A 23227-nucleotide genomic window follows, 5' to 3' on the forward strand; every position below is an offset into this window, starting at 1 on the left:
AATTATCAGGGTTTTTTTTTTTGGCTGCCAAAACATTGGTTGCATGTTTTTTTTCTGTGCTTTTATTGTTTCATTTTGGTTTTTCACTAATTTATCGACACTTGAACAGAAAAATCAAAGCTTTTTTTCTTTTTCTTTGTTTTAATCATGCTTTTTTGGGGGGTAATTTTGAACGTTTTCTATGTGTATGTTTTTGTTAACATTTTTTTTTTTTCAATAATACATTTTGTTGGGGGGTAAATCTTTTATATTTTAATGTTGTATGATGTCTATTTTGGTGGTGTTGCCTTTAATTTAAATTTTTTATTTTTTATTTTATTAGTTTCTTTTTTCATTTGTTTGTCCATTTTTTTGTGGGATGCCCCAATTTTCAGATTTTTTTTCTTCATTTTTTTTACGTTTATCATATTAATGGCAGGTGTTTTATTTTTTATGTTTTTCTACTTCAAATAAAAGCAGTAATGTTTTTTATTTTATATTTCAGTGTATTATTGTTTATGGGCATTTGAATTTTTTTGAATTTTTCTTGTGAACTTTTGCAACTTATGTTTTGAAATGTATTTCTGCAATCTCTTTGATTTATTTTATTTTATTTTATTTTATTTTATTGTTTACTATGAATTTTTTAGTTTTTGTCATTATTAGGTTTTATTTCTTGATCTTATTGAGCTTAAAACATGTTTTTATGTTTTTTTCCGGATCATTTTTAGTTCATTAAGTGTTTTTTCATACTTGTGTCAATGTAAAAAAAATAATAATAAAAACACTGAACATTTTTTTTTCTTTCTCTCTGAATTTTCTTTATAGATTTTCAGAAACGTCTAATAAAAATAAAAACATTTTATTGAGTCAATCATTTCCGTCTTGTCGATGACGTCACGCCGCCTGTCCGGGAGCCTGACGTCATCTGTGCGCGCCTCTCTGCCGCTTTCCTCTTAGCATGTAGCTCCGCTCTGCACGCTAGCAGCGATGTGAGTCCAGAACCCGGTCGACATCCCGGTCCCCCCTGGTCCTCCTGGGTCCGGGTCCCGGTCCCGGCGCCCTCCATGGAGACCTGGACCCCGAACCCCCGCGCCAAACCCTTCGTCCCCCGCCAGCAGCGGAGTCTGTACCGCAGCTGGAGGTACCGGCTGAGCAGCGCCAGGAGCGTCCGGAGGCTGTGCCAGGTGAGCAAAACAAGCGCTTCCCTCTCATATAACTCACTCAAAATGCATTTAAATACACGGAGGCTGTGCCAGATGAGGAAAACAAGCGCTTCCTTCTCATATAACTCACTCAAGATACATTTAAAGTTCAGTTAAAGACACGGACGCTGTGCCAGGTGGGCAAAACAAACGCATCCCAGGAGATAAACACACTCAAACTACAGGAAAATACAAATAAAGTCCAGTCAAAGACACGGAGGCTGTGCCAGGTGAGCAAAACAAACGGACCTCACGCGGATATGCATTTCTATTTTTGTTCTGTTTCCTTGCAGGAATGTTTCACAAACTTTTCATGAATTAAAATGACGATGAACTGAATAGTTTTTCCTACTGCAGAAGGTTGATCGTTCCTATATTAGTTTATCAGTTTTTTGTTTGTTGTTGTTCATGGTTTATTTAGGGTTTTTTTCACCTATCATAAAATAAAGTAAATGATTTTGAAATGTACGGTTTCAGTTTTGATTGTTTTTTTCCTATTTTCCCTTGATTTTAAATATGTTTCGAGGTTTTTTTTAACTTATTTTGCTTTTTTGTTTTTAATTGCAAATTTAAATTTTTAAAATTAAATTTTTTTAAAGTTTTCGTGGAAAATACAATTTTTTTGTTATAACTTATTGTTCGCTGTTTTTGTAGTTTATTTTATTTGTTTGTTATTATGACATTATATATTATAAAATATTATATTATTATCATTCATTTATATTTTACTATTATTATTTAACAATTGAGACCTTTTTTCCTATTTTGACTTTATTTTGAAGATTTTTCAATCTTTTCTTTTTGTAACACGTGCTTTCTGTGTACCTTCAATTTAAACACTTTTTGTACATTTTGACTTGATTTTAAATATTTTTTTTAAAGTTCCTTTTTCTTATTTTTCTTTTTTATGATTTTTTCTATGTTTTAAAAAAACATGGAAAGTTTGATTTTTTTAATGTATTTATATTTAATTTTACTTTATTATTAGTTGTTCTTTATTTTGTATTTTTTTTTCTTAATTGAATAAACTAAATTATATTATGTCATAATTCTATTTTAAATGTGTAAATAATCTTTAGTTTTATATTTTTTTATTAATTGTATTTACATATATATTCATTTATTATTATTTTTATTTTATTATTATTATTATATTATTATTTACATGTTTGTTACTTATCTTTTTATTTATTTATAACATTTTCTTCATAAATTTGTTTCAAACTGATTTTTCAAGATAATACTAATGTGACATGTTCAACCTTTATTTTGGCGGGGTGCAGGCGGGCTCCGTCCTCTTCCTGCTGGTCACCGTCATCGTCAACATCAAGCTAATCCTCGACACGCGGCGCGTCGCTAACGAGGACGCCGCCGTCTCGCAGGACTACGGTAACCGCTAACGACGTGCTAACGCCGCTATCTGCAGTGGCTATGCTGTTAAAGCTAACTTGTTAGCATTGATGCTAGTAATGTGGAAGCAAACTTTTTTAGCTTTAGGATTCTTAAAGAACTGTTAAGTGTTAGCATTAGCTTTTCTTCACTTTGGAGCTAAACGTGTTGGCATTAGCTTTCTGATGTAAGTTACAAATGTTAGCATCAACAAGTATGCCTTTTTTGAAGTTTTTTGAAGTGAAACAAATTATTAGCATTAGCTTTTTAAAGCTAACAGTGTCAGACTTAGTTTATGTGAAGCTAAGCACATTAACTTTAGCTTATTTGACATTGACTGTGTCAGCATTATATTTCATGAAACTGACAATGTTGGCAATAACTAATTTAATAATAATTAAAGCTAACTGTTAGCATTCGCTTGTTAGCGTTTGTTAGCATGGGCTTTCTGATGGAAGTTCCAAGTATTATCGTTAGCTTTTGTTATTCTAAACCTAGAAAAAGTTAGAATTTCAAGTTTAACAAATTAGCATTAGCTCTTCAAAGCTAACACAAGCATTTGCCGATTTCATGCTAAATATGTTAGCATTAGCTTTGTAATGGCATAATTATTAGTATTCATAGTTTTATTAACGTTGAAGCTAGGTACCTTCTGATGTTAAAAGCCAATTAAATTAGCATTAGCATCCCAGCTAATGGCCGTGCTCTCTCGCAGAGGATGCTAACGCTAACGTGGAAACGCCGCGCCGCCTGGCTAGCGGACGCCGTGTCCTGGACATGGAGGTGTACTCCAGCCGCTCCAAAGTCTACGTCGCCGTGGACGGCACCACCGTGAGTCTGCTAGCTCAGCATGAGCGCCCACGTGGCTAACGCTAACCCCGCGTGTGTCTTTCCCGCCAAGGTTCTGGAGGACGACGCCCGGGAGCAAGGCCGTGGGATCCACGTCATCGTCCTCAACCAGGCCACGGTGAGACCGCTAGCGCCTAGCATTAGCCTGTTAGTCTTTTAGCTTGTGTCATGACATTGATAGCCTCTCTCATTGGCCTGCTAGCGTCAGCCTCACTCAGCATTATTAGCCCGTTACCTTAAACCTATATGTCCTAAATGTCTCGTAACGGCCAGCCTGCTAGCATTAGCCGAATAGCATTAGCTAGTCTCTCCACGGGCACAGAAGTTAGCATGAGGCTGTTAGCATTTCTATTAGCCTGTTATCCTGTTAGGTTTAATGTTAGCCTTTTACCTTGTTAGCTTCAGCATGTTAGCATTAGGCTGTTATGCTGCTAGTCCCTCCCTCTCTGTTTGCCCCGCCCCCTCCAGGGTCACGTGATGGCCAAGCGGATCTTCGACACCTACTCCCCCCACGAGGACGAGGCCCTGGTCCTCTTCCTGAACATGGTGACCCGGGGCCGGGTCCTCATCTTCACCATCAAGGTCTGACCCCTGACCCCCACCCCCACCCGCCACCAGCTCTACATGCTAACAGCTAACTGCTAACTTCCCCCTCACAGGACGAGGGAACGTTCCACCTCAAGGACGCTGCCAAGAACGTCCTGAAGGGCCTGGGGAGTTCCGAGGCCGCCCAGCTCAGCTGGAGGGACATGTGGACCCTGGTGGTCCAGAAGGGGGGTGAGTGGACCGCTAGCCGTTAGCATGCTAACTTCAGTTAGCATCTGGTGGCCCAGGAGGGGAGTAAGAGGACCGTTATCCATTAGCATGCCAGCTTCAGTTAGCATCTGGTGGTCCAGAAGGAGGGTAAGAAGACCGTTATCCATTAGCATGCCAGCTTCAGTTAGCATCTGGTGGTCCAGAAGGAGGGTAAGAAGACCATTAGCCATTAGCATGCCAGCTTCAGTTAGCTTCTGGTGGTCCAGGAGTTGAGTAGCACTACCATGACCCACTAGCTGTTAGCATCTGTTAGCATCTGGTGGTCCAGGATAATTATAGGACGACCAGGAACTGCTAGCTGTTAGCATCTGTTAGCATCTGGTGGTCCAGGAGGGGAGTAAGAGGACCATTAGCCATTAGCATGCTAGCTGTTAGCATCTGGTAGTCAAGGAAGGTTATAGGAGGACCAGGAACTGCTAGCTGTTAGCATCTGTTAGCATCTGGTGGTCCAGGATAGTTATAGGAGGACCAGGAACTGCTAGCTGTTAGCATCTGTTAGCATTATCCAACATGTTTGTACCTGTAAGCGTCAGAAACTAGCATGACTTAGCTATTAGCATTAGCATAAGAAAATTAAAGTTGGTAGCTGTTATCATCTCTTAGCATTGGAACTTATTGTTAGCTATTAGCATAGAAAGCTTCTGCATGTGTGGCGTGCTTCCAGGTCCGGTCTACGGCGAGAAGAGCTCCAAGTCCCCGTCCCTGTCCAGCTGGGCCGACCCGGTCCTGCTCCAGACCCAGGTCCAGCTCAGCGCCGCTGAAGGTCAGCCCTCGGCCCGGCCTCATGAGTCTCTGGAGGACCTTCCCGGTCTCTTCTGCTCCGCATGCCGGTGTTTCGCGTTAACTGGTGCCCGTGTTAACTGGTGCCCAATAGACTGAAAAGTGTTTTTTGAACTATGAAATAACAAGTTACTCTGAAGTCAGACCAGGTCCAGATCACAGATCAGGGGTCGGCAGCTTGATTTGGCGTTGAGCCAATTCTTTGGACCGATCCCCGTTGGTCGGTGGCTATCAGCTAGGCTAACAGCTGACTGAGGCTCCGCTAGCAGCAGCTACTTTTACAGAGCGTCCCTGAAGGCAGCAGGAGCTGCCGGGCTCAGGTTGTTCACTGACGCGGAGGGTTTCAGGTGTTCCACAGGTAAAGCAGGAGGTTAGTGGGCGGAGCTACTGCCTCCGCTCGCCGCCATCGCTGTTGTTGTGTACTTGGCATCTGAAAAGCTGCATTACTGCCACCTAGAGGACGTATTGTGGAAATGAATTACCAGAAGAACCGTTCGTTCCACTGTGTGCTGTTTGTCCTGTGGCGCCCCCTGCTGGGCGCTCTGTGAACCCTCTGGTAACTGGCAGAGGAGCTGCACATTTCAACTCTCCGTAAGGGTTGAGGCGGTTTCAACTGCTTTTCAAGTGTTTTTCAGGGTTTCTGTGTTTTCAGCTTTAGCTTTAAGAAGACATTTTAAGGCCCTGCGACAGACTGGCGACCTGTCCAGGGTGACCCCGCCTTCGCCCACAGCAGCCGGGATCGGCTCCAGCCACCCGCGACCCCGAAGGGGATAAAGCGGCAGAAAATGAATGAATGAATGAATGAATGAAAGAAATTTTAAGGGTTTTTTTAGAGGGTTTTTTTTTTTTAAAGGTTTTTCTGTTTCCAGCTTTATGTCAAATATTTTTTTTTTTTAGAAGTTCTTTATAGAGGGTTTTTTTCGTTTGTTTAAGGGTTTTTGTGTTTTCAGCTTAATCCATAATTTTGTCTCCAGGGTTTCTTTAGGCTATTTTTAAAAGAGTTTTTCAGGATTTTACTTTGTCCTTTTAACTTCTTTTTAAGGGTTTTTGTTCTGTTTTTTAAGGGTTTTTGTGTTTTCAGCTTCATGTCTCATATTTTTGAAGGGTTTTTTTAGAGGTTATTTTTAAAGGGTTCTTAAAGCATTTTTTTCATTGTGATTTTTAATGGTTTTTTTTTTTAAAGTTTTTTTTAGGTGATTTTAATGTTTTTTTTAAGGGTTCTTGTGTTTCCAGCTTTATGTCTCATATTTTTTAAGGGGTTTTTTAGAAGTTCTTTATAAAGGTTGTTTTTTGTTTGTTTAAGGGTTTTTGTGTTTCCAGCCTTATGTCTCATTTTTTTAAAGGGTTTTTTTAGAGGTTATTTTTAAAGGGTTTTTAAAGCATTTTTTTCGGGGTGATTTTGAACGGTTTCTTTAAGGTTTTTTTTTTTAGGTGATTTTAATGTTTAAGGGTTTTTGTGGTTTCAGCTTCAACTTTAAAAGCTTTTTTAAGGGTTGTTTTAATGTTTTTTTTTTTAAGGGTTTTTGTTGCTAGCTAACGCTAACACTGTCCTTGCTAGCAGAGTCGGAGTGCGCCTGGAGCGACGGGGAATTGAACCGGCGGCGCCGCACGTTCTGCAGCAAGGTGGAAGGTTACGGCTCCATCTGCAGCTGCCGAGACCCCGCCCCCATCCACTTCTCCCCAGAACCAGTGAGTATGCTAATGCTAATACTAACGGCTAGCATCAGACCCCCTCCCCCATCCACTTCTCCAGTAAATATGCTAATGTTAATAGCAAGGGGCTAACAGGCAAAACAGTTAAGAGCCAAAAAGTAAATGAGTTAACAGGGTAGCATTAGGCTAATAATTAATCATGCTAGCCCAGGTGGAACCCTTTCCCACCGCCATGAGTTAGCGGGTTGGAGCGGGTTTGTTGGCCAGTGTGTTAAAAAGAGGCTTAGTAGCAGGTAAACAAGCTAGCCACGTGTGGTTAGCATGACGCTAACGCTATGCTATCTCCCTCCAGCTTCAGAACAACAACGTGTTCGATGTTCCCGTCGCCGTCATCGCGGGAAACCGGCCCAACTACCTGTACAGGTAAGCTCGTGTCATAGCTAACGCACTAAGCTAGCATGCTAACGGCTAACTGCCCCCAGGATGCTGCGCTCGCTGCTGTCGGCTAACGGTGTCAACCCCAACATGATCACCGTCTTCATCGACGGCTACTACGAGGTAAGGCTGACACGATAGCGGCTAACACTAGTGTGTTAGGCGAGGCTAACTGGCCCCGCCCCCCCGCAGGAGCCCATGGACGTGGTGGAGCTGTTCGGGCTGCGCGGCGTTCAGCACACGCCCATTAGCATCAAGAACGCCCGCGTCTCCCAGGTGACGCGCTAGCACGATAGCATGATGCTAACCTGACCATTTAGCTAGCCCGCTAACTTGTGTTTCTCCCCACTTTAGCATTACAAGGCTAGCCTGACCGCGACCTTCAACCTCCATCCGGTGAGTTTCCCATCATGTTCTCTGTGACCTCTGACCTCGTAGCTGCTAGCATTTAAAAATGAGCTAATTAGCATTTAGAAATAAGCCAATTAGCCAATGCCACATATTTAGCAGTAAGCCCTAATAGTAGCTATTAGCAATTAGCATTAGCCTTTAACCACTATTAGCATTTTATGTTAGCATTTAGCCACCAAGTACTAGCATATCACTAAGTATTAGCAATAACTGTTGGCCTTTAGCATTCAGCGTTAACCATTAGAGTTAAGATAATAGTAAGTAAAAGCTAGCATACTTTCTTAAGCTTTTAGCCGTTAGTGGTAAGCTTTTCAGTTAGCCTGTAGCAGCTAGCTTTCAGCCTTTTAGCTGTTAGCTTTAGCCGCTAGCTCACGTCTCGTCTGCGGTTTCAGGATGCTAACTACGCCATCGTGCTGGAGGAGGACCTTGATGTCTCCGTCGACTTCTTCAGGTGTGCCGACCTCGCTAGCGCGCTAGCCCGCGCTAGCTGCCGGGATGCTAAAGGCGCCGTGTCTCCTCCTCGCTAGCTTCCTGAGCCAGACCATCCGCCTGCTGGACGAGGACGACAGCCTGTACTGCATCTCCGCCTGGAACGACCAGGTAGCTAGCCGCGTCATGCTAACGCTAACTGGCAGCAGCACTAGTGTTGCAGGGCTACGAGCTGTTAGCATGTTTAGCTAATGCTAGCTGTGTACCAGGGCTATGAGCTGCTAGCATGTTTAGCTAATGCTAGCTTGTTGCAGGGCTATGAGTTGCTAGCATGTTTGGCTAATGCTAGCTTGTTGCAGGGCTACGAGCTGCTAGCAGAGCTAATACTGACACTAGCTGGTTGCAGGGCTACGAGCTGCTGGCAGAGCTAATGCAAACGCTAGCTTGTTGCAGGGCTACGAGGTGCTAGCAGAGCTAATGCTAATGCTAGCTGGTTGCAGGGCTATGAGCTGCTAGCAGACCTAATGCTAACTGGTTGCAGGGCTACGAGCTGCTAGCAGAGCTAATGCTAACGCTAGCTGGTTGCAGGGCTACGAGCACACGGCGGATGACCCGGCGCTGCTCTACCGGCTGGAGAACATGCCGGGCCTCGGCTGGGTTCTCAAGAGGAGCCTGTACAAAGATGAGCTGGAGCCAAGATGGCCGACGCCCGAGAAGGTACGCTGCAGTCTGCTCAGCTAGCACGGATGCTAACAGGGATGCTGACAGGTGACATAATGCTAATGTGGATGCTAACATGATACATTCATGCAAATGGTGATGCTAACATGTTATCTAGTTGCTAATGGGGATCATAGCAGGTTACATAGATGCTAATGCTAATTTCTAGCAAATATGTTACACTTTTAAAAGAACCGATGGGGTCGATCGTTGGTGTAACAGTTTTATTTTCCCTGAAACAACAGTAATAAAATGTAACAGTGACGCTTCTGTTGCAGCGCAGGCTTCTCTAAACACAGCTCCACCTACTGGCCAGTTCCTGTAACTACTTCAAATTGAACCACACATTTTTGAAAAGAAAAGAATATGTCCTTGTCGCCCTGTTTGCATTAGTCAAGGTGAAGAAAGTGGACTTTACGGATCTGTGCTGCGGTTAGGGGCTGGCTGTGCTGGCAAAGTTGGGAATGAACAAGCTTGTCCTGTATTCTTGGGATGGGATGGCGGTCGGGCACTGATTTGCTGTTCCGTTCTCGGTAATCGTAACAGAGACACAGGCTGCCATCTTTCTTTCTGACACATACTACTGGTGATGAGTAAGGCGACCGTGAAGGTCAACAAATCCTGCAGGTCTTCTTTCACTTCTTTATGACGGGGCCTTGGGACCCACATATATGTCTTTTGCACTGGACGAGCGTCATTAAGCGTAATGTGCATCTTTAAAGATGGAATACAGCGATAGCATCACCATCATGTGCAAAGGCTGATGTGGAGCTGACAGGACTTTGCTGGCTTTGGGACCTTCTGTCCTGGGCCACTGGTGGTCCCGTCCCTGTAGTCCAGGCCCGTTTCCCGGCAACTGCCTCTGAGCCCTGCATCCTGGACTCCTTGACCTCCGAGGGATCCTTGGGGGGAGCAGAGCTGAGTTCTTGTACCCTGGGACCTTTACCTAGAGTGAATCTCTTGCGCTTTTCTTGTGGCTCATTTTCCACTCTCGAGGCTTCATTTACTTTCTCTATGAGCTCCTCATCTGTGATCTTAATGTTGAGGTGGGGCAAGATATGAAATTCTACAGCGTCACTTAGCTTAACCTGACGAGCAGCCTCCGTGGCCCCCTGCTGGGCCCTCGACTGTCCGGGCCGTCACATTTCAGAGACCTGCAGACATCGAGGAGTGCTTCCTCACTTGATCTCGCAGAAGCTGAATTTCCTCCGTTCCACTGAAGATTGCTGAAGAATTCGTCTCTTGTGTACGGGAAGGGGGTTGATGGTCTCCTGGCTGGCTCGCCAAAATATGTCAGACTTTTAAAGAACCTTCTGCAGCTGACGGCTCACTCTACAGTGACCGGCAGGCTTCTCTCAACACATATTAATGAGCACAGCTCCACCTACTGGACAGTTCCTGTAACTACTTCAAATTGAAGCACACATTTTTGAAAAGAAAATGAAGTCATATTCAGAATATAACATAAGAATTTGTTCATGTTTGAAGTCCTTTGATTGGTTCCATGAATTCATATTTGTGAATCAGGAGTTGACGGGGGGGCAGGATGTTTTATTCAAGTCCTTTTCTTTTTAAAAACACTTTTGGTCCCTGTGGAATCACTCTGTGTCACATATATCTGTAATTCATCATTTCGCTTTGGCCGTTTCCCAAACGAAATGAAAATTAGCAAAAGTAATGTAACAAACACTGCTTCACAAATGATAGACCAACTTCACTGTGGCCACAATTTTCAAACATTCTTGGAAAGCTCTTTGACTGTGGACTTGATGAGTTCCTGGAGAAACGCGACGTGATAAATGATGGTCAGCGTGACTTTAGAGCCGAGCCAACCTGACTCCACATATCAGTTCGACTAGAGCAGTGATGTTTGGTAATTCTACAACAAATAGTTCTTGAAGGTCCTGAAACACAACTATTCTGCACAAAGCATCTAATAAAATAGCCATATAATAAAGGAACGTCCAGAGATTCAACTCCGCTATAAGGGAGCAGTTTGTAGAACATGGGTCTGGAATTCACATCATCACTGGGACTTCCTGGTGTTTCTGCTTCTTTAGCGTCCCTGGTTTAGTCTTCACTACCACTGTTGGTGTTCTTGGACTCCAGTATGTACATGTGGTCGGTTACCGTGGTAACGCCACCTTGTGTCAAAGCTTTCATTCTGTGTGAACATGCAACTGTGGAAGTGAGGATCTTTCTGATTAGATTAAGCTAATGCTAATGGTGCTATGCTAGCTGTGGTACTGGGACACGTGGATGCTAATGCTAACGTTTCATGCTAGCTGTGGGACTGGGACACGTGGATGCTAATGCTAATGTTCCATGCTAGCTGTGGGACTGGGACATGTGAATGCTAATGCTAATGTTCCATGCTAGCTGTGGGACTGGGACATGTGGATGCGGATGCCGGAGCAGCGCCGCGGCCGGGAGTGCGTGGTTCCCGACGTTTCCAGAACGTACCACTTTGGGATCGTCGGCCTCAACATGAACGGCTACTTCCACGTGAGTCGCACCGTCTTCGGCTAGCCAGCTAGCGCCTTTGCTAGCGCGCTAATGCATATGTGTGCTTCCAGGAAGTGTATTTTAAGAAGCATAAGTTCAACACGGTTCCAAACGTCCAGATGAGGAACGTGGAGAACCTAAAGAGGGACGCGTACGAAGAGGAGATCCAGCGGCTGCTCAGGTACCACATGCTGACAGGCTATGCTAGCAGGCTAATACACTCAGGAAGAACATGCTAACAGGCTAACAAAGTCAGGTACCACATGATAGCATGCTAATATAGTCCGGCAGAAAAGGCTAATACTGCCAGCTGACATGCTAGCTATCTGCTCCACATATGGATATTTTGGGGTTTTTGCTAGTTGCGTCTGCGCGCTAAGCTAACGCTAGCTTGTCTGCAGGAGCGCCGAGGTTCTGGATCACTCCAAGAACCCGTGTGAGGACTCCTTCGTCCCGGACTCAGAGGGGAGGACCTACGTCATGTTCATCAGGATGGAGTCCGAGTCCGACACCGGGACCTGGCTCCAGCTAGCTAAGGTAGGCTAACGCCCTGTCAGGCTAGCTAAGGTAGGCTAACGCCCTGTCAGGCTAGCTAAGGTCAGCTAGCTAGCAGCTAATGTAGTGCTTGGGCTCAGAAGGCTAACAGCTAATGGCTAACTGTTAGCAACTCATGGTTAATAGCTAATAGTGGCTAATGGCTAATGTCTGGTCCTGGTTTTTATTCTGGTGCCTGGTCTCGGTCCTGGTCCTGGTCTACATCCTGGTCCTGGTCTTCATCCTTTTCCCGGTCTTCATCCTGGTCTTCATCTTTTTCCTGGTCCTGGTCTTCATCCTGGTCCTGGTGCTGGTCCTGGTCTTCATCCTGGTCCCGGTCTTCATCCCGGTCCCGGTCCCGGTCCTGGTCCCAGTGCCTCCACGTGTGGGACCTGGACCTGCGTGGGAACCACCAGGGTCTGTGGAGAATGTTTCGGAAGAGGAACCAGGTCCTGGTGGTGGCGGCTCCGCTGTCCCCCTACAGGTCAGCTAGCGGCTAATGCTAATGCTAATGCTATGCTAAATAAAAGCTACGTGCTACAGGCTGAAAGCTAATTTCCAGCTATAAACAGAAGGCTAATTGCTAACGCTCACGTTAAAGATGGTCAGAATGTTGTGATGTTCTGCTACATGCTACATGCTAGCTAATGCTGCTGCTTGTCCCCTGCTAGCGTGAAGAAACCGGCCAGCGTGACGCCCATCTACCTGGAGGCTCCGCCCCCAAGAGAGGACAACGCCCCCGCCGAGCCCGGCTAGCTAGCACGCTAGCTGGCTCCGCCCACTGGACTGTCGCTAACTCCCGAGGATTTCAAGCTAGCTTCGGCCCGGCTAGTTCCTTCTGATGCTAGGCGGCTAATGCTAGCACTCTCTGATGCTATGCTACGTTCTGTTGTTGTTTATTTATTTGAGTTCAAGCTAGCTAGCCTTAGTTTGTTTTGTTTTAACGATGCTAACCAGTAGATGCTAGCTGTTAGCATTGGAAGCTGTTAGCAGAGGCTAACCCGTGTTTGTTTTTCTTCAAAATAAAAGTTTTTCTAAGACTTGTTTTGTTATTCCGCGGTCAATGTATGGCCCCCGGCCCACATCCGGCCCTGTGGTTGACTCAACGTGTGGCCCGCGGCCCACATGCGGCCCTTTGGTTGCCTCGGAGCGGCCCGCTGAAGGTTTCGTGGAGATTCCACAGTAAAGGTCTTTTGTCATTCGACCTGGTGCATGGACTCAATGCAGGACAGGGCTTTTGTTTTTGCTCGGACAAATCTTTGTGCCTTGTGAATAATTTGTCGTTATCTGAGGAGCTTTGCACTATTTATTTATGTTTTATAATTGATTGGAGTGAAAGCCGACACTTCTGTTATTGATATTTATCTATTTTTAATTTTTGTGTCGATCCCATCAGAAAGAGGAGTACTGCCTCTGCTGCATGCAGTGGCCCCGCCCCCCCGTTAGAGGGAGCTAGTGAGCTGGACAGAGTGTCAGCCTGCAGCAGTGTGGCTGCTGTTGGTTTTTCTACAAAGTATCATCCACAGAGGGCTGAATCATTCATGTTCATGAAGCTGAACAGAACTGGAAAGTTGTTTACATCATTAATGCAGTTACTGAACCTTTCAGGTTTTGAATTGTTTGTTTTGAGAAAGAGAATATATTTTTTATTTCATACATACAGTACTTCCAGCATCCGTGGGGATAGCCTATATGTGGTCTTTTTCAAGTTGGAAAATACTTAAAGTGTAAGTGTACTTTCAGTGTAAGAACTACTTCAGTACCAATAAAAAATAAGAATTTAAAAATCTTATGAGTCCCTAAATATATTAAACACTAAAAATCAGGTCTGTCCAGCTATATGTTGTTTGTCCACGGGGACTTACCGTAGGAAGCGGTGACATCATCAGCAGGCGCCAGCAGCCCAGACACACCTGGTACCGACACCGGCACATCGTTTTCTTTTTTTTATTTATGCGTAGTTTCTTTTCTTTTGCCGTTCAGGTATTTTGTGAATATTTACTCTGTTTTTTCAGGATCTTGTTTATTGGAGTAATTATCTTTTTCTTTTCTTTTTTTCATTTCTTTGTTTTGATTGTGCCACCACTCTATAAATAGCAGCACTGGAGCCCGGTGCTCTCTCTCTCTCTCTCTCTCTCTATCTATCTACCTTTCTCTCTGTCTCTCTCTCTTTCTGCCTCTCTCTCTCTCTCCCTTTCTCTCTATCGCTCTCTCTCTGCCTCTCTCTCTCCCTTTCTCCCTCTCTCTCTGTCTCTCCCCCTCTCTGTCTCTCTACCTCTCTCTCCCTCTGTCTCTCTCACTCCCTCTCTGTGTCTCTCCCTCTCTCTCTGTTTCTCTCTCTCTGTGGCTCTCTCTCTCTCCCTCCCTCTCTCTCTCTCTGTGGCTGTCTCTCTCTCCCTCCCCCTCTCTCTCTCCCTCTCTGTCTCTCTCCCTCCATCTCTCTCTCTCTGTCTGTCTCTCCCTCTCTCTCTCTCCCTCCCTCTCTCTCTGTGGCTCTCTCTCCCTCCCTCTCTCTCTCTGTTTCTCCCTCTCTCTCCCTCCCTCTCTCTCTCTGTCTCTCCCTCTCCCTCTCTCTCCCTCCCTCCCCTCTCTCTCTCTCTCCACCTGTCACGCTTAGTAATTTTTTTTCTGATCGCTGTCCGCTGTCAGTCCAGGTGTGTCCAGGCGTGTCCAGGTGTGTCCAGACGTGTCGAGCCGTCCCGAGCCGTCCCGTCTCCGCCTGTCTTCAGAATCGGGGTTCAGCTGGATTTTTGCCTTCAGGGTTCAGGGTTCAGGTTTTTTCCAGCTCCTCATCAGAGACGTCTGGAAGACGCGACTGTGTGGGAAGTGTTCAATAAATAAATCCGTCCTCTTCCTGTTCTTGTCGCTCTCCGGGTCACACCCGTCCAAAGAAAAACTTACAAACCTTGACCTTGACCTTGACCTTGACCCCGGGTTAGCTTGCGGTCTCTGGTTGCATTAGCGGTTAACGCCGGCCTCTGGGAACACCCCAGGCAAATGAGCGGTGAGGTGCATTGTGGGAAAGACATGCAAATCACTAACGAACGACGGCAGGATTGCCATATAAGATTGTTAGCATTAGCACCTCCCCCTAGCAGGTAAAAGATAATCATGACACGAATGTTTTGACACTTTATTCAGGATTAGCATTAGCATTAGCTTTAGCTAGCTTGTTTCTCCAGCTGACAGTACAGGAACATGGAAACCATCATGGCGGCGATCTGAAAGCAAACAAAGACAATTAGCATTAGCATAAGCGTGACATTAGCTCAGAACGTCCATTAGCATTACCTCCAGCGCTCCAACTCCAACGGTGACTCCACCCACCACGTTAGCATGCTGCGCTAGCACGCGCAGGATGGCCCGGGAGCAGCCCTGGAGAGACAGGCTAGCATGAGGATGCTAATGGAGCTAACTAGCAGCATCAGGCTAGCTTACCGGCACGCCGCTGCGCGCTGCACCCCGGCGGCCGCAGGGGGCGGGGCTTCGGCAGCAGGGGGGCGGGACCAGCGGACCGGGGAAGTCGGCGAAGCCGGAGTAGCCGCAGCAAGCTAGCTGCAGAGGAATCGCGGACAGTTAGCATGCTAGTTAGCTGGAGCGCTCGCTAGCCTGAGGTTAGCATTTCAGGCTAATGTTAGCAAAGACAGCATTTTAAAATTTAATGTAATGTAACACTTTTAGCTATAGCTTAACATAGCATTTTAAGCTAGCCTAGCATCCTGAGATGTTAGCGTGTTACCTGGCCCATCGTAGCGTTCCAGACCGCCGTCGCTAGTGGATCACTGCCGTAGTCCTCGCGCAGCGTCGCGCTAGCAACCACCTGCAAAATTTCCTCTGCCTGCAAATGACAGTTAGCATTGGTAGCATCAGTTAGCATCACATTAATGGAGTGGAGATAAGGGGGCGGGGCTTACCAGAGAGGGGTATGCTAGCACGACGACTCCGGACGCCACGTTAGCGACAAAGACGGCGGCTAGCACCGAGAAGAACTGAAGACAGAAAACACATGGTGTTTCATGCTACATGCTAACATCACATGGATCACGCTACAGTTAGGTTTATGCTAGCTTAAATCTTCATTCATGCTAGTTTTATTATATGCTAGCCTGATGCTTGTTTTAAACTTGCTCTATATGAATTAGATGTTAGCTTCTTGCTAGTGTTGTTAGCTCAGTTAGCTTCATGCTCGTGGCAAGTTATGGTCATGCTACTTTAATTATGATTTCATGCTGTGTTAATGTTAGCTTAAAGCTAGCTAGAGACTGTTTTGCTAGCACTACTAGCTCTCACCGCTAGCAGTAGACACTTGTTCCCTCGAACGGCGCCGCTGCATCCCAGCAGCCCCAGCACCAAAAGCCCCGCCCCCAGCGTGGCGCAGAGGATGCTAGCATTGACGGCACGGCGGGAGAATGGTGCGAGCATGCGCAGGAAGTAGCCTTCATTCGCAACTGCCCAGAGTCCGGCGGTAACCAGCGTCAAACCGGCAACCTGAGGAGAGTTAGCAACTGGTTAGTGGTTAGCATCACACACTGTTAGCATTGTTAGCGGAGCACACTCACAGAGATCAGCAGGTTGAGGATTAGCATCATTAGCGTTGCAAGTGTAACTCGACACATCGCTACCTGGAAGACAAAACAGTTAGCTAACAGGCTGCTAGCTTGAGTAGCCCAATTAGCATTGGCAGACTATCCTTTAGCCTAAATAGTAATAAGCAATGTTAGCATATTAAGCTTATTAAGGAGCAATACTAGCTTGGCTAACTAATGTAGCTTTTAATTTACTGTTAGCATTGTTAGCTGATGTAGCAGGATTAGCATGGTTGCTTCAGGTTTTTGCAAATTTAACATATTTAGCACTTTTGAGTGAATGTAGTGTTTCGGCTAGTACTTTTACAATTTTAGCAAATTTAGCATTTTGAAATGCTAGCTAATGTAGACTTCATTGTTAACAAGTTTTTACATGTTATTGTCTACTTTTCCGGCTTGTTACGGTGAATTAGCATCATTAGCTTCGTTTTTAGCATTGTTAGCAATTGAAATTGCTCCGTCTGTACAATATTTAGGTTGTATTTTAGGAATTTTTTTAAACTAACTCTAAACATCTCTTGGATGTCAAAGCTCCATTAGCTTAGCATTGATTAGCAGTTAGCATTAGCGTTAGCTTGTTGTTACCTGCGGTCAGCTGGCAGCAGCTCTCCGGTGCGGATCGGTCTGAGGCTGAGGAGGACAGGGACAGGAGGAGGGAGAGGAGGGGGCGGGGCTAGCAGCAGCAGAGGGGGTGGGGCCAACAGGAACTGGAGCTGCAGTGACTGAAGCCTTATTTGACTCAAACCACGAACCAACAGCGATCCTCTGTCCACCAGCGCCACTTTGAAAAAGTGGTAAAGCTATAGTGAGACCATTTTTAATAAAAATTCTCAAAAAAAAAAATTCTTAATTTTGAATTTAAAAAAGTAAGACCTTAATTTTGACTTTAAAAAATTGGTAAGGCTATAGTAAGACCATTTTTTTATAAAAATAACCAAAAAAATTTCTTAATTCTTACTTTAAAAAAACTGGTAAGGCTATAGTAAGACCATTTTTTTTATAAAAATAACCAAAAAAATTTCTTAATTTTTACTTTAAAAAACTGGTAAGGCTATAGTAAGACCATTTTTTTATAAAAATAACCAAAAAAAAAAAAATCTTAATTTTTACTTTAAAAAAGTGGTCAGGCCAGAGTAAGACCATTTTTTTTATAAAAATAACCAAAAAAAAAAAAATCTTAATTTTGCCTTAAAAAAAGTGGTAAAGCTATAGTGAGACCATTTTTAATAAAAATTCTCAAAAAAAAATTCTTAATTTTGAATTTAAAAAAGTAAGACCTTAATTTTTACTTTAAAAAACTGGTAAGGCTATAGTAAGACCATTTTTTTTATAAAAATAACCAAAAAAATTTCTTAATTTTTACTTTAAAAAACTGGTAAGGCTATAGTAAGACCATTTTTTTATAAAAATAACCAAAAAAAAAAAATCTTAATTTTGCCTTAAAAAAAAGTGGTAAGGCTATAGTAAGATCAGTTTTTATTAAAATTGTCCAAAAAAATTATTTCTTAATTTTGACATTAATAAAGTGGTAAGGCTAGAGTAAGACCATGGGCCGTATTTTCATGGCGCAACGCAGAGAACGGGAAACCGGCGGAGGTGGATTCGTATTTTCGTCAGCGGGTGTGACCGGTCCGATGCGCTAGCGCCGAGATGGGCGTGGCCGCGCACCAGGGGGAGGGACATTCGACAGAATCAGCTGGGCGCAGTGAGAGTTTCATGCAGAAAGTGTCATTTATAATTTCAACATTTGATAATCATTCAGCTTATTCACGTGTTTTTTTTTCTTTACTTTCAACACCAAGTAAGTAAGTAAGTAAGTAAGTAAGCTTTATTTGTATAGCTCCACCAGAGTGGAGCAGTAAGTTACAGTCTGTGGCAAAAAAGCTACTAAATATCTTAATGTTTACATTACTTGTACCGCTTTTTATGAACAAAATGTTACTAATATTCAATGGAGAAGTGCCTCTTTTGGTTATTTATACATTGAAAATTATTCTGGACTCAGATCGTGTTTTAAACTGATTTTATTAAATGAATGAACAAATTTTCAAAGGATGATTTCATGACTTTGATAACGATGTTCTTCAAACATAATGGTTTTATTATATATTGCCAAGATACCACAAACACTTCATATCCCCAAGAAGAAAAAAAAGAAAAAAACGTGCATAGTCCTCACATCTCTCCAAAAAATGATGAACCACAATTAAAAAAAAAAAAAAAATTGATTTGCATGAAATTTACAACAAAAAAAAACAGAATATGCGTTGTTTAGGATTAAAACTATTTACTATGAAAATGGAGAGAAGACTGGACGATTATTAACGAGACAGTTAAAGTCACAGGATGCAAATAATAGAATTTCGACAATTAGACAACATAAAGACTTCCTTACATCACCTACTGACATTAACAGGGTTTTTACAGGGGGGGGGGGGGGGGGGGGGGGGGGGCGTCTTTGCCAAACATCTCTTATTACAGTCATTCTTTTGAAATGGCAAAACTCATGAAACACTGGAGTGGAACGAACAGGGATTGGGACTGGATTCTGATTGAACAGGAGAAACCCACAGAGACTCTCTCACTAATGATTAAACCAAAGGACAACAATATGATGAACCCAATTTGAACCCGCTCAGGGAAAATATGGCAGGACATGCATACAATTTGTAGAATCTCATGTAACACCCAGAAATCGGCTTCTATTTGGCATAACTCTAAAATAAAAATCGGTAAACAAACCATTTACTGGGCCCAGTGGTTGAAAAAAGGTATAAGAACATTAGATGACCTGTATGAGGAGGGTCACTTTGTCTCTTATCAATCATTAGTCGATAAATTTGAACTGGAAGGAAGGGCCCATTGTTGGAAAAATCTCCAGCTCAGACATTGCATTAAAGGTAAGATCTTTATAAATAATGGATGGAAATGTGTAAAGCTCAAATGATGGAAATGGCTGCTTATGAAAAGATGCTGATGAGACTGAATGGTGGGAATGAGGCTGCTCATGAACAATGGGAGACTTTTAGAGATTTTGTGCATGTGAGGAGCTGAAAGGGGAATATTATTGTGAATATAAGCATATGAAGAATGTGCCACAACTGCTGAACACCCACTATATGTTAAACCCTCGCAATTTTTCATTAGAAGCTTTGTGATGCACATTGCCTGCTAAAAAACCTGCCCTTTTATTTTAGTTATTTAGTTCTAGGGTTTTTTTTTTGTTTTTTTTTTTGGGGGGGGGGTTCCTTTCTTTTTTTTTTTTTTTGTTTTGCTGTGAATGCTTGTTCTTGTTCTTGTTGAAAAAATGAAAAATTCAATAAAAAATGGAATTATAAAAAAAAAAAATGACAGTAAAAAAGAGGTAAGGCTATAGTAAGACAGTTACATCCTTGGACCACAGGGGGCAGCACTGCAGCAATGATCAATACAAGCGGCCTTTATAACTGTCAGTAACGTGCCCTGCAGTAGAAATGTTGAACATTTTGCATGTGTGACCTTGTCAATAAATGCATCCAAATGAATTTTCTTGATTTCTTTGTAAATATTATCTGTGATAGAAACTTCATACAATTACTCCCAAAGTAATGTACCACAAATGTTTATGAAAAACATCACAGCAAAACAAACTATTTAACAGACAAAGTACTTAAAATGACAGGCTTCAATCTGTGACCTTGTTTAAGGTAAAAGCAGGCATTGGAGCTGAGCATGCACCAACTGCGGTGGCAGCAAGTCCGAGCGGCGCTAGTGTTTTTGTGTTTTTGTGTTTTTGGTGGTTGTTTTGTTTTGGAATGTGCTGGTACAAGTACTCGAGGGATGAGCTCCTTGAGTTGAGGCGCACATCGAGGGGAATCAAGCATCTGATCCCGCGTGAGATCAAGAAGCCCTTCCGAGGATGCCGAGCCGGCGCTAAGCTAAAAGCTAAGAGGTGGAGGTACAAGCCCTTTGTGCCATCTATTATAATGGGTAACGTAAACTCTATGCCCAACAAGCGCGATGAGCTGGAAGCCCTGATGAAGTGCGGGAGTGCTTACCGGGAAGCTTTGTTATATCTGCTCACGGAGACCTGGATGATTGAGACCCTGCCGGACTCCGCTGTTAGCATCCCCGGCTTCACACTCGTTCGAGCGGACAGAGCGGCGGAATCCTGCGGGAAAGCGAGGGGTGGTGGACTTGCCGCACTGGTCAACAACAAGTGGTGCCATCCCGGTCACATCACGGTGAAAGATAAAATCTGTACCCGTGATGTTGAGCTCCTGGCGGTCGATTGAGATCATATTATCTCCCGAGGGAGATTCACCTGGTCGCCGCCATTATTGTTTACATCCCGCCGCGTGCGGACGCGACGTCAGCGTGTGACGTCATCCAGGAGGCGGCGTCCAGGATCCAGTCCTCACATCCAGAGGCGCTCATCATTATTTCAGGGGACTTCAACCATGTTGATGTGAGCCCTCATTTAGGCGGCTTTACTCAATATGTGCAGTGTCCAACCAGACATAACAACACTCTGGACCTGTGTTATGTGGATGTAAGAGCTGCTTACTCTGCCGTGTCTCTGCCTCCCCTTGGAAAGTCCGACCACAATCTCATACACCTCAGACCATCATACAAACCATCTGTGATGAGACTGCCTACGGTCAGGAGGTCTTTTAGGCAGTGGACCCCCGAGACAACAGCCAGGCTGAAGAACTGCTTTGAATCCACAGATTGGAATCTGCTTGTGGGTTCAGACGTGGACAATGACATCAATGAGAGCGTGGTCTGTGTCACAGACTACATAAATTTCTGCACGGATGTAGTAGTGCCCCTGAGAACCGTGCGCTGCTTCCCCAACAACAAGCCGTGGATCAGAAGTGACACAAAACATCTGCTGAACTGTAAAAAGGAGGCTTTTAAGTCTGGTGACCGGCAGAGAATGAGGACTGCTCAACATGACCTGAGGAGGGCCATGAGACGGGCCAGGAGGGAGTACAAAGCAGGACTCGAGAGGAAGCTGCAGGATAAGAGCTCCCGAGAGGTCTGGAAGGGCATGAGAACCATTACTGGTTTCAAGGAGAAGGGATGTGTAGCTCCTGGTGATGTGGACATGGCGGACGAGTTCAACCGTTTTTACAACCGGTTTGACTCTGCACAAACGCACGCACACATTAACGGATGTCCACCCGGCGGCCACTCCACCTCTGCTGCTGTGACCTGCTCCTCTCCTCCACCCGGCGGCTGCTCCACCTCTGCTGCTGTGACCTGCTCCTCTCCTCCACCCGGCGGCTGCTCCACCTCTGCTGCTGTGACCTGCTCCTCCTCACCACCCAGCAGCTGCTCCACCTCGGCTGCTGTGACCTGCTCCTCTCCTCCACCTGGGAGCGGCTCCACCTCTGCTGCTGTGACCTGCTCCTCCTCACCACCCAGCAGCTGCTCCACCTCTGCTGCTGTGACCTGCTCCTCCTCACCACCCAGCGGCTGCTCCACCTCTGCTGCTGTGACCTGCTCCTCCTCACCACCCAGCAGCTGCTCCACCTCGGCTGCTGTGACCTGCTCCTCTCCTCCACCTGGGAGCGGCTCCACCTCTGCTGCTGTGACCTGCTCCTCCTCACCACCCAGCAGCTGCTCCACCTCTGCTGCTGTGACCTGCTCCTCCTCACCACCCAGCGGCTGCTCCACCTCTGCTGCTGTGACCTGCTCCTCCTCACCACCCAGCGGCTGCTCCACCTCTGCTGCTGTGACCTGCTCCTCCTCACCACCCAGCGGCTGCTCCACCTCTGCTGCTGTGACCTGCTCCTCCTCACCACCCAGCGGCTGCTCCACCTCTGCTGCTGTGACCTGCTCCTCTTCTCCACCCAGCGGCTGCTCCACCTCTGCTGCTGTGACCTGCTCCTCTCCTCCACCCAGCGGCTGCTCCACCTCTGCTGACGCCGGCCTTCACTGTGGAGGAGGTGCGTGTGGAGCTGAGGAGGCTCCGTGGACGGAAAGCTGCAGGGCCTGATGGGATATCACCACGGCTGCTGAAGGAGTGTGCGTCAGAGCTGGCTGTGCCTCTCCAAACCATCTTCAATCGGAGTCTTCAGACTGGACGTGTCCCTGCGTTGTGGAAGACCTCATGCCTTGTCCCAGTGCCCAGGGGGGCAAGGCCTGCAGGGATGAAGGACTACAGACCAGTGGCCCTAACATCCGTGGTGATGAAGACTTTTGAGAGGCTGCTGCTCCGGCTGCTCAAACCTCAAGTGGAGGGGGGGCTGGACCCCCTTCAGTCCGCCTATCAGGACAGCATGGGAGTGGACGATGCGGTCTTGTTTATGGTCCATCAGGCGCTCTCCTTTCTGGAGGGAGCTGGAGGCTGTGAGGTTGATGTTTTTCGACTTTACAAGCACCTTTGACACCATCCAGCCTCAGTTACTGAAGGGGAAGCTTGAGAGGATGGGAGTGGATCCTCTCTTTGTTCGCTGGATCCACAACTACCTGACTCTGAGGTCACAATACGTCCGGCTCGGGGGGGGGGGGGGTGTATCTGGGACCCTGTTGAGCAACACTGGTGCACCGCAGGGGACTGTACTATCCCCCTTTCTCTTCACACTGTACACTGCTGACTTTGCTCACAGATCTGCTGCGTGTCGAGTGCAGAAGTATTCAGATGACACTGCAATTGCGGCATGTGTGAAGGGTAGGGATGAAAAGGAGTACAGGGAGCTCATCGCGGGATTCACCACCTGGAGCAGGGACAATGGTCTTACTCTGAACACCTCGAAGACGAAGGAGATGATCATTGACTTTGGCAGGAAGCCTCTCATCAACCTGTCATCATCAACGGAGAGAGTATTGAGGTTGTTCACACCTATAAATACCTGGGTGTGCACCTTGACCACAAACTGGACTGGTCGGAGCAGCTCGGGCCCTGGATAAGAAAGGACAGAGCAGGCTGTTTCTCCTGAGGAGACTGAA

At 45.4% G+C, this 23227-nt stretch overlaps 3 protein-coding genes across 6 annotated transcripts in view; 1 reads left to right on the forward strand and 2 right to left on the reverse strand.

Moving 5' to 3' along the window:
* LOC115382203 (NLR family CARD domain-containing protein 3-like) overlaps positions 1 to 23227 on the reverse strand; it is a 617169-nt gene that overhangs the window by 107139 nt on the left and 486803 nt on the right. The window lies entirely within an intron of this gene.
* On the forward strand, positions 921 to 12745 carry pomgnt1 (protein O-linked mannose N-acetylglucosaminyltransferase 1 (beta 1,2-)). 3 transcript variants are annotated; one of them, XM_030083910.1, is made up of 20 exons: positions 921 to 1166; positions 2468 to 2573; positions 3289 to 3404; positions 3475 to 3540; positions 3891 to 4004; positions 4082 to 4199; positions 4903 to 5001; positions 6577 to 6707; positions 7024 to 7094; positions 7154 to 7229; positions 7299 to 7382; positions 7461 to 7502; positions 7910 to 7968; positions 8045 to 8117; positions 8535 to 8663; positions 11046 to 11171; positions 11243 to 11352; positions 11573 to 11708; positions 12080 to 12189; positions 12377 to 12745. In XM_030083910.1, exons 1-20 carry the CDS (start codon positions 1047 to 1049, stop codon positions 12459 to 12461), a joined length of 1971 nt encoding a protein of 656 aa, XP_029939770.1. In that variant the 5' UTR covers positions 921 to 1046; the 3' UTR covers positions 12462 to 12745. The 3 variants fall into 3 exon arrangements, with proteins under 3 accessions (XP_029939770.1, XP_029939771.1, XP_029939772.1); XM_030083911.1 differs by having other exon boundaries at positions 6580 to 6707; XM_030083912.1 differs by lacking the exon at positions 8535 to 8663.
* tspan1 (tetraspanin 1) lies at positions 14867 to 16291 on the reverse strand. Its single transcript, XM_030082602.1, has 7 exons — positions 16265 to 16291; positions 15996 to 16193; positions 15620 to 15694; positions 15445 to 15543; positions 15144 to 15260; positions 14997 to 15080; positions 14867 to 14926 (listed from the first exon to the last, which is right to left on the reverse strand). Exons 1-7 carry the CDS (start codon positions 16289 to 16291, stop codon positions 14867 to 14869), a joined length of 660 nt encoding a protein of 219 aa, XP_029938462.1.

The sequence above is a fragment of the Salarias fasciatus genome, chromosome 23 (assembly GCF_902148845.1).
Source record: "Salarias fasciatus chromosome 23, fSalaFa1.1, whole genome shotgun sequence".
NCBI lineage: Eukaryota > Metazoa > Chordata > Actinopteri > Blenniiformes > Blenniidae > Salarias > Salarias fasciatus.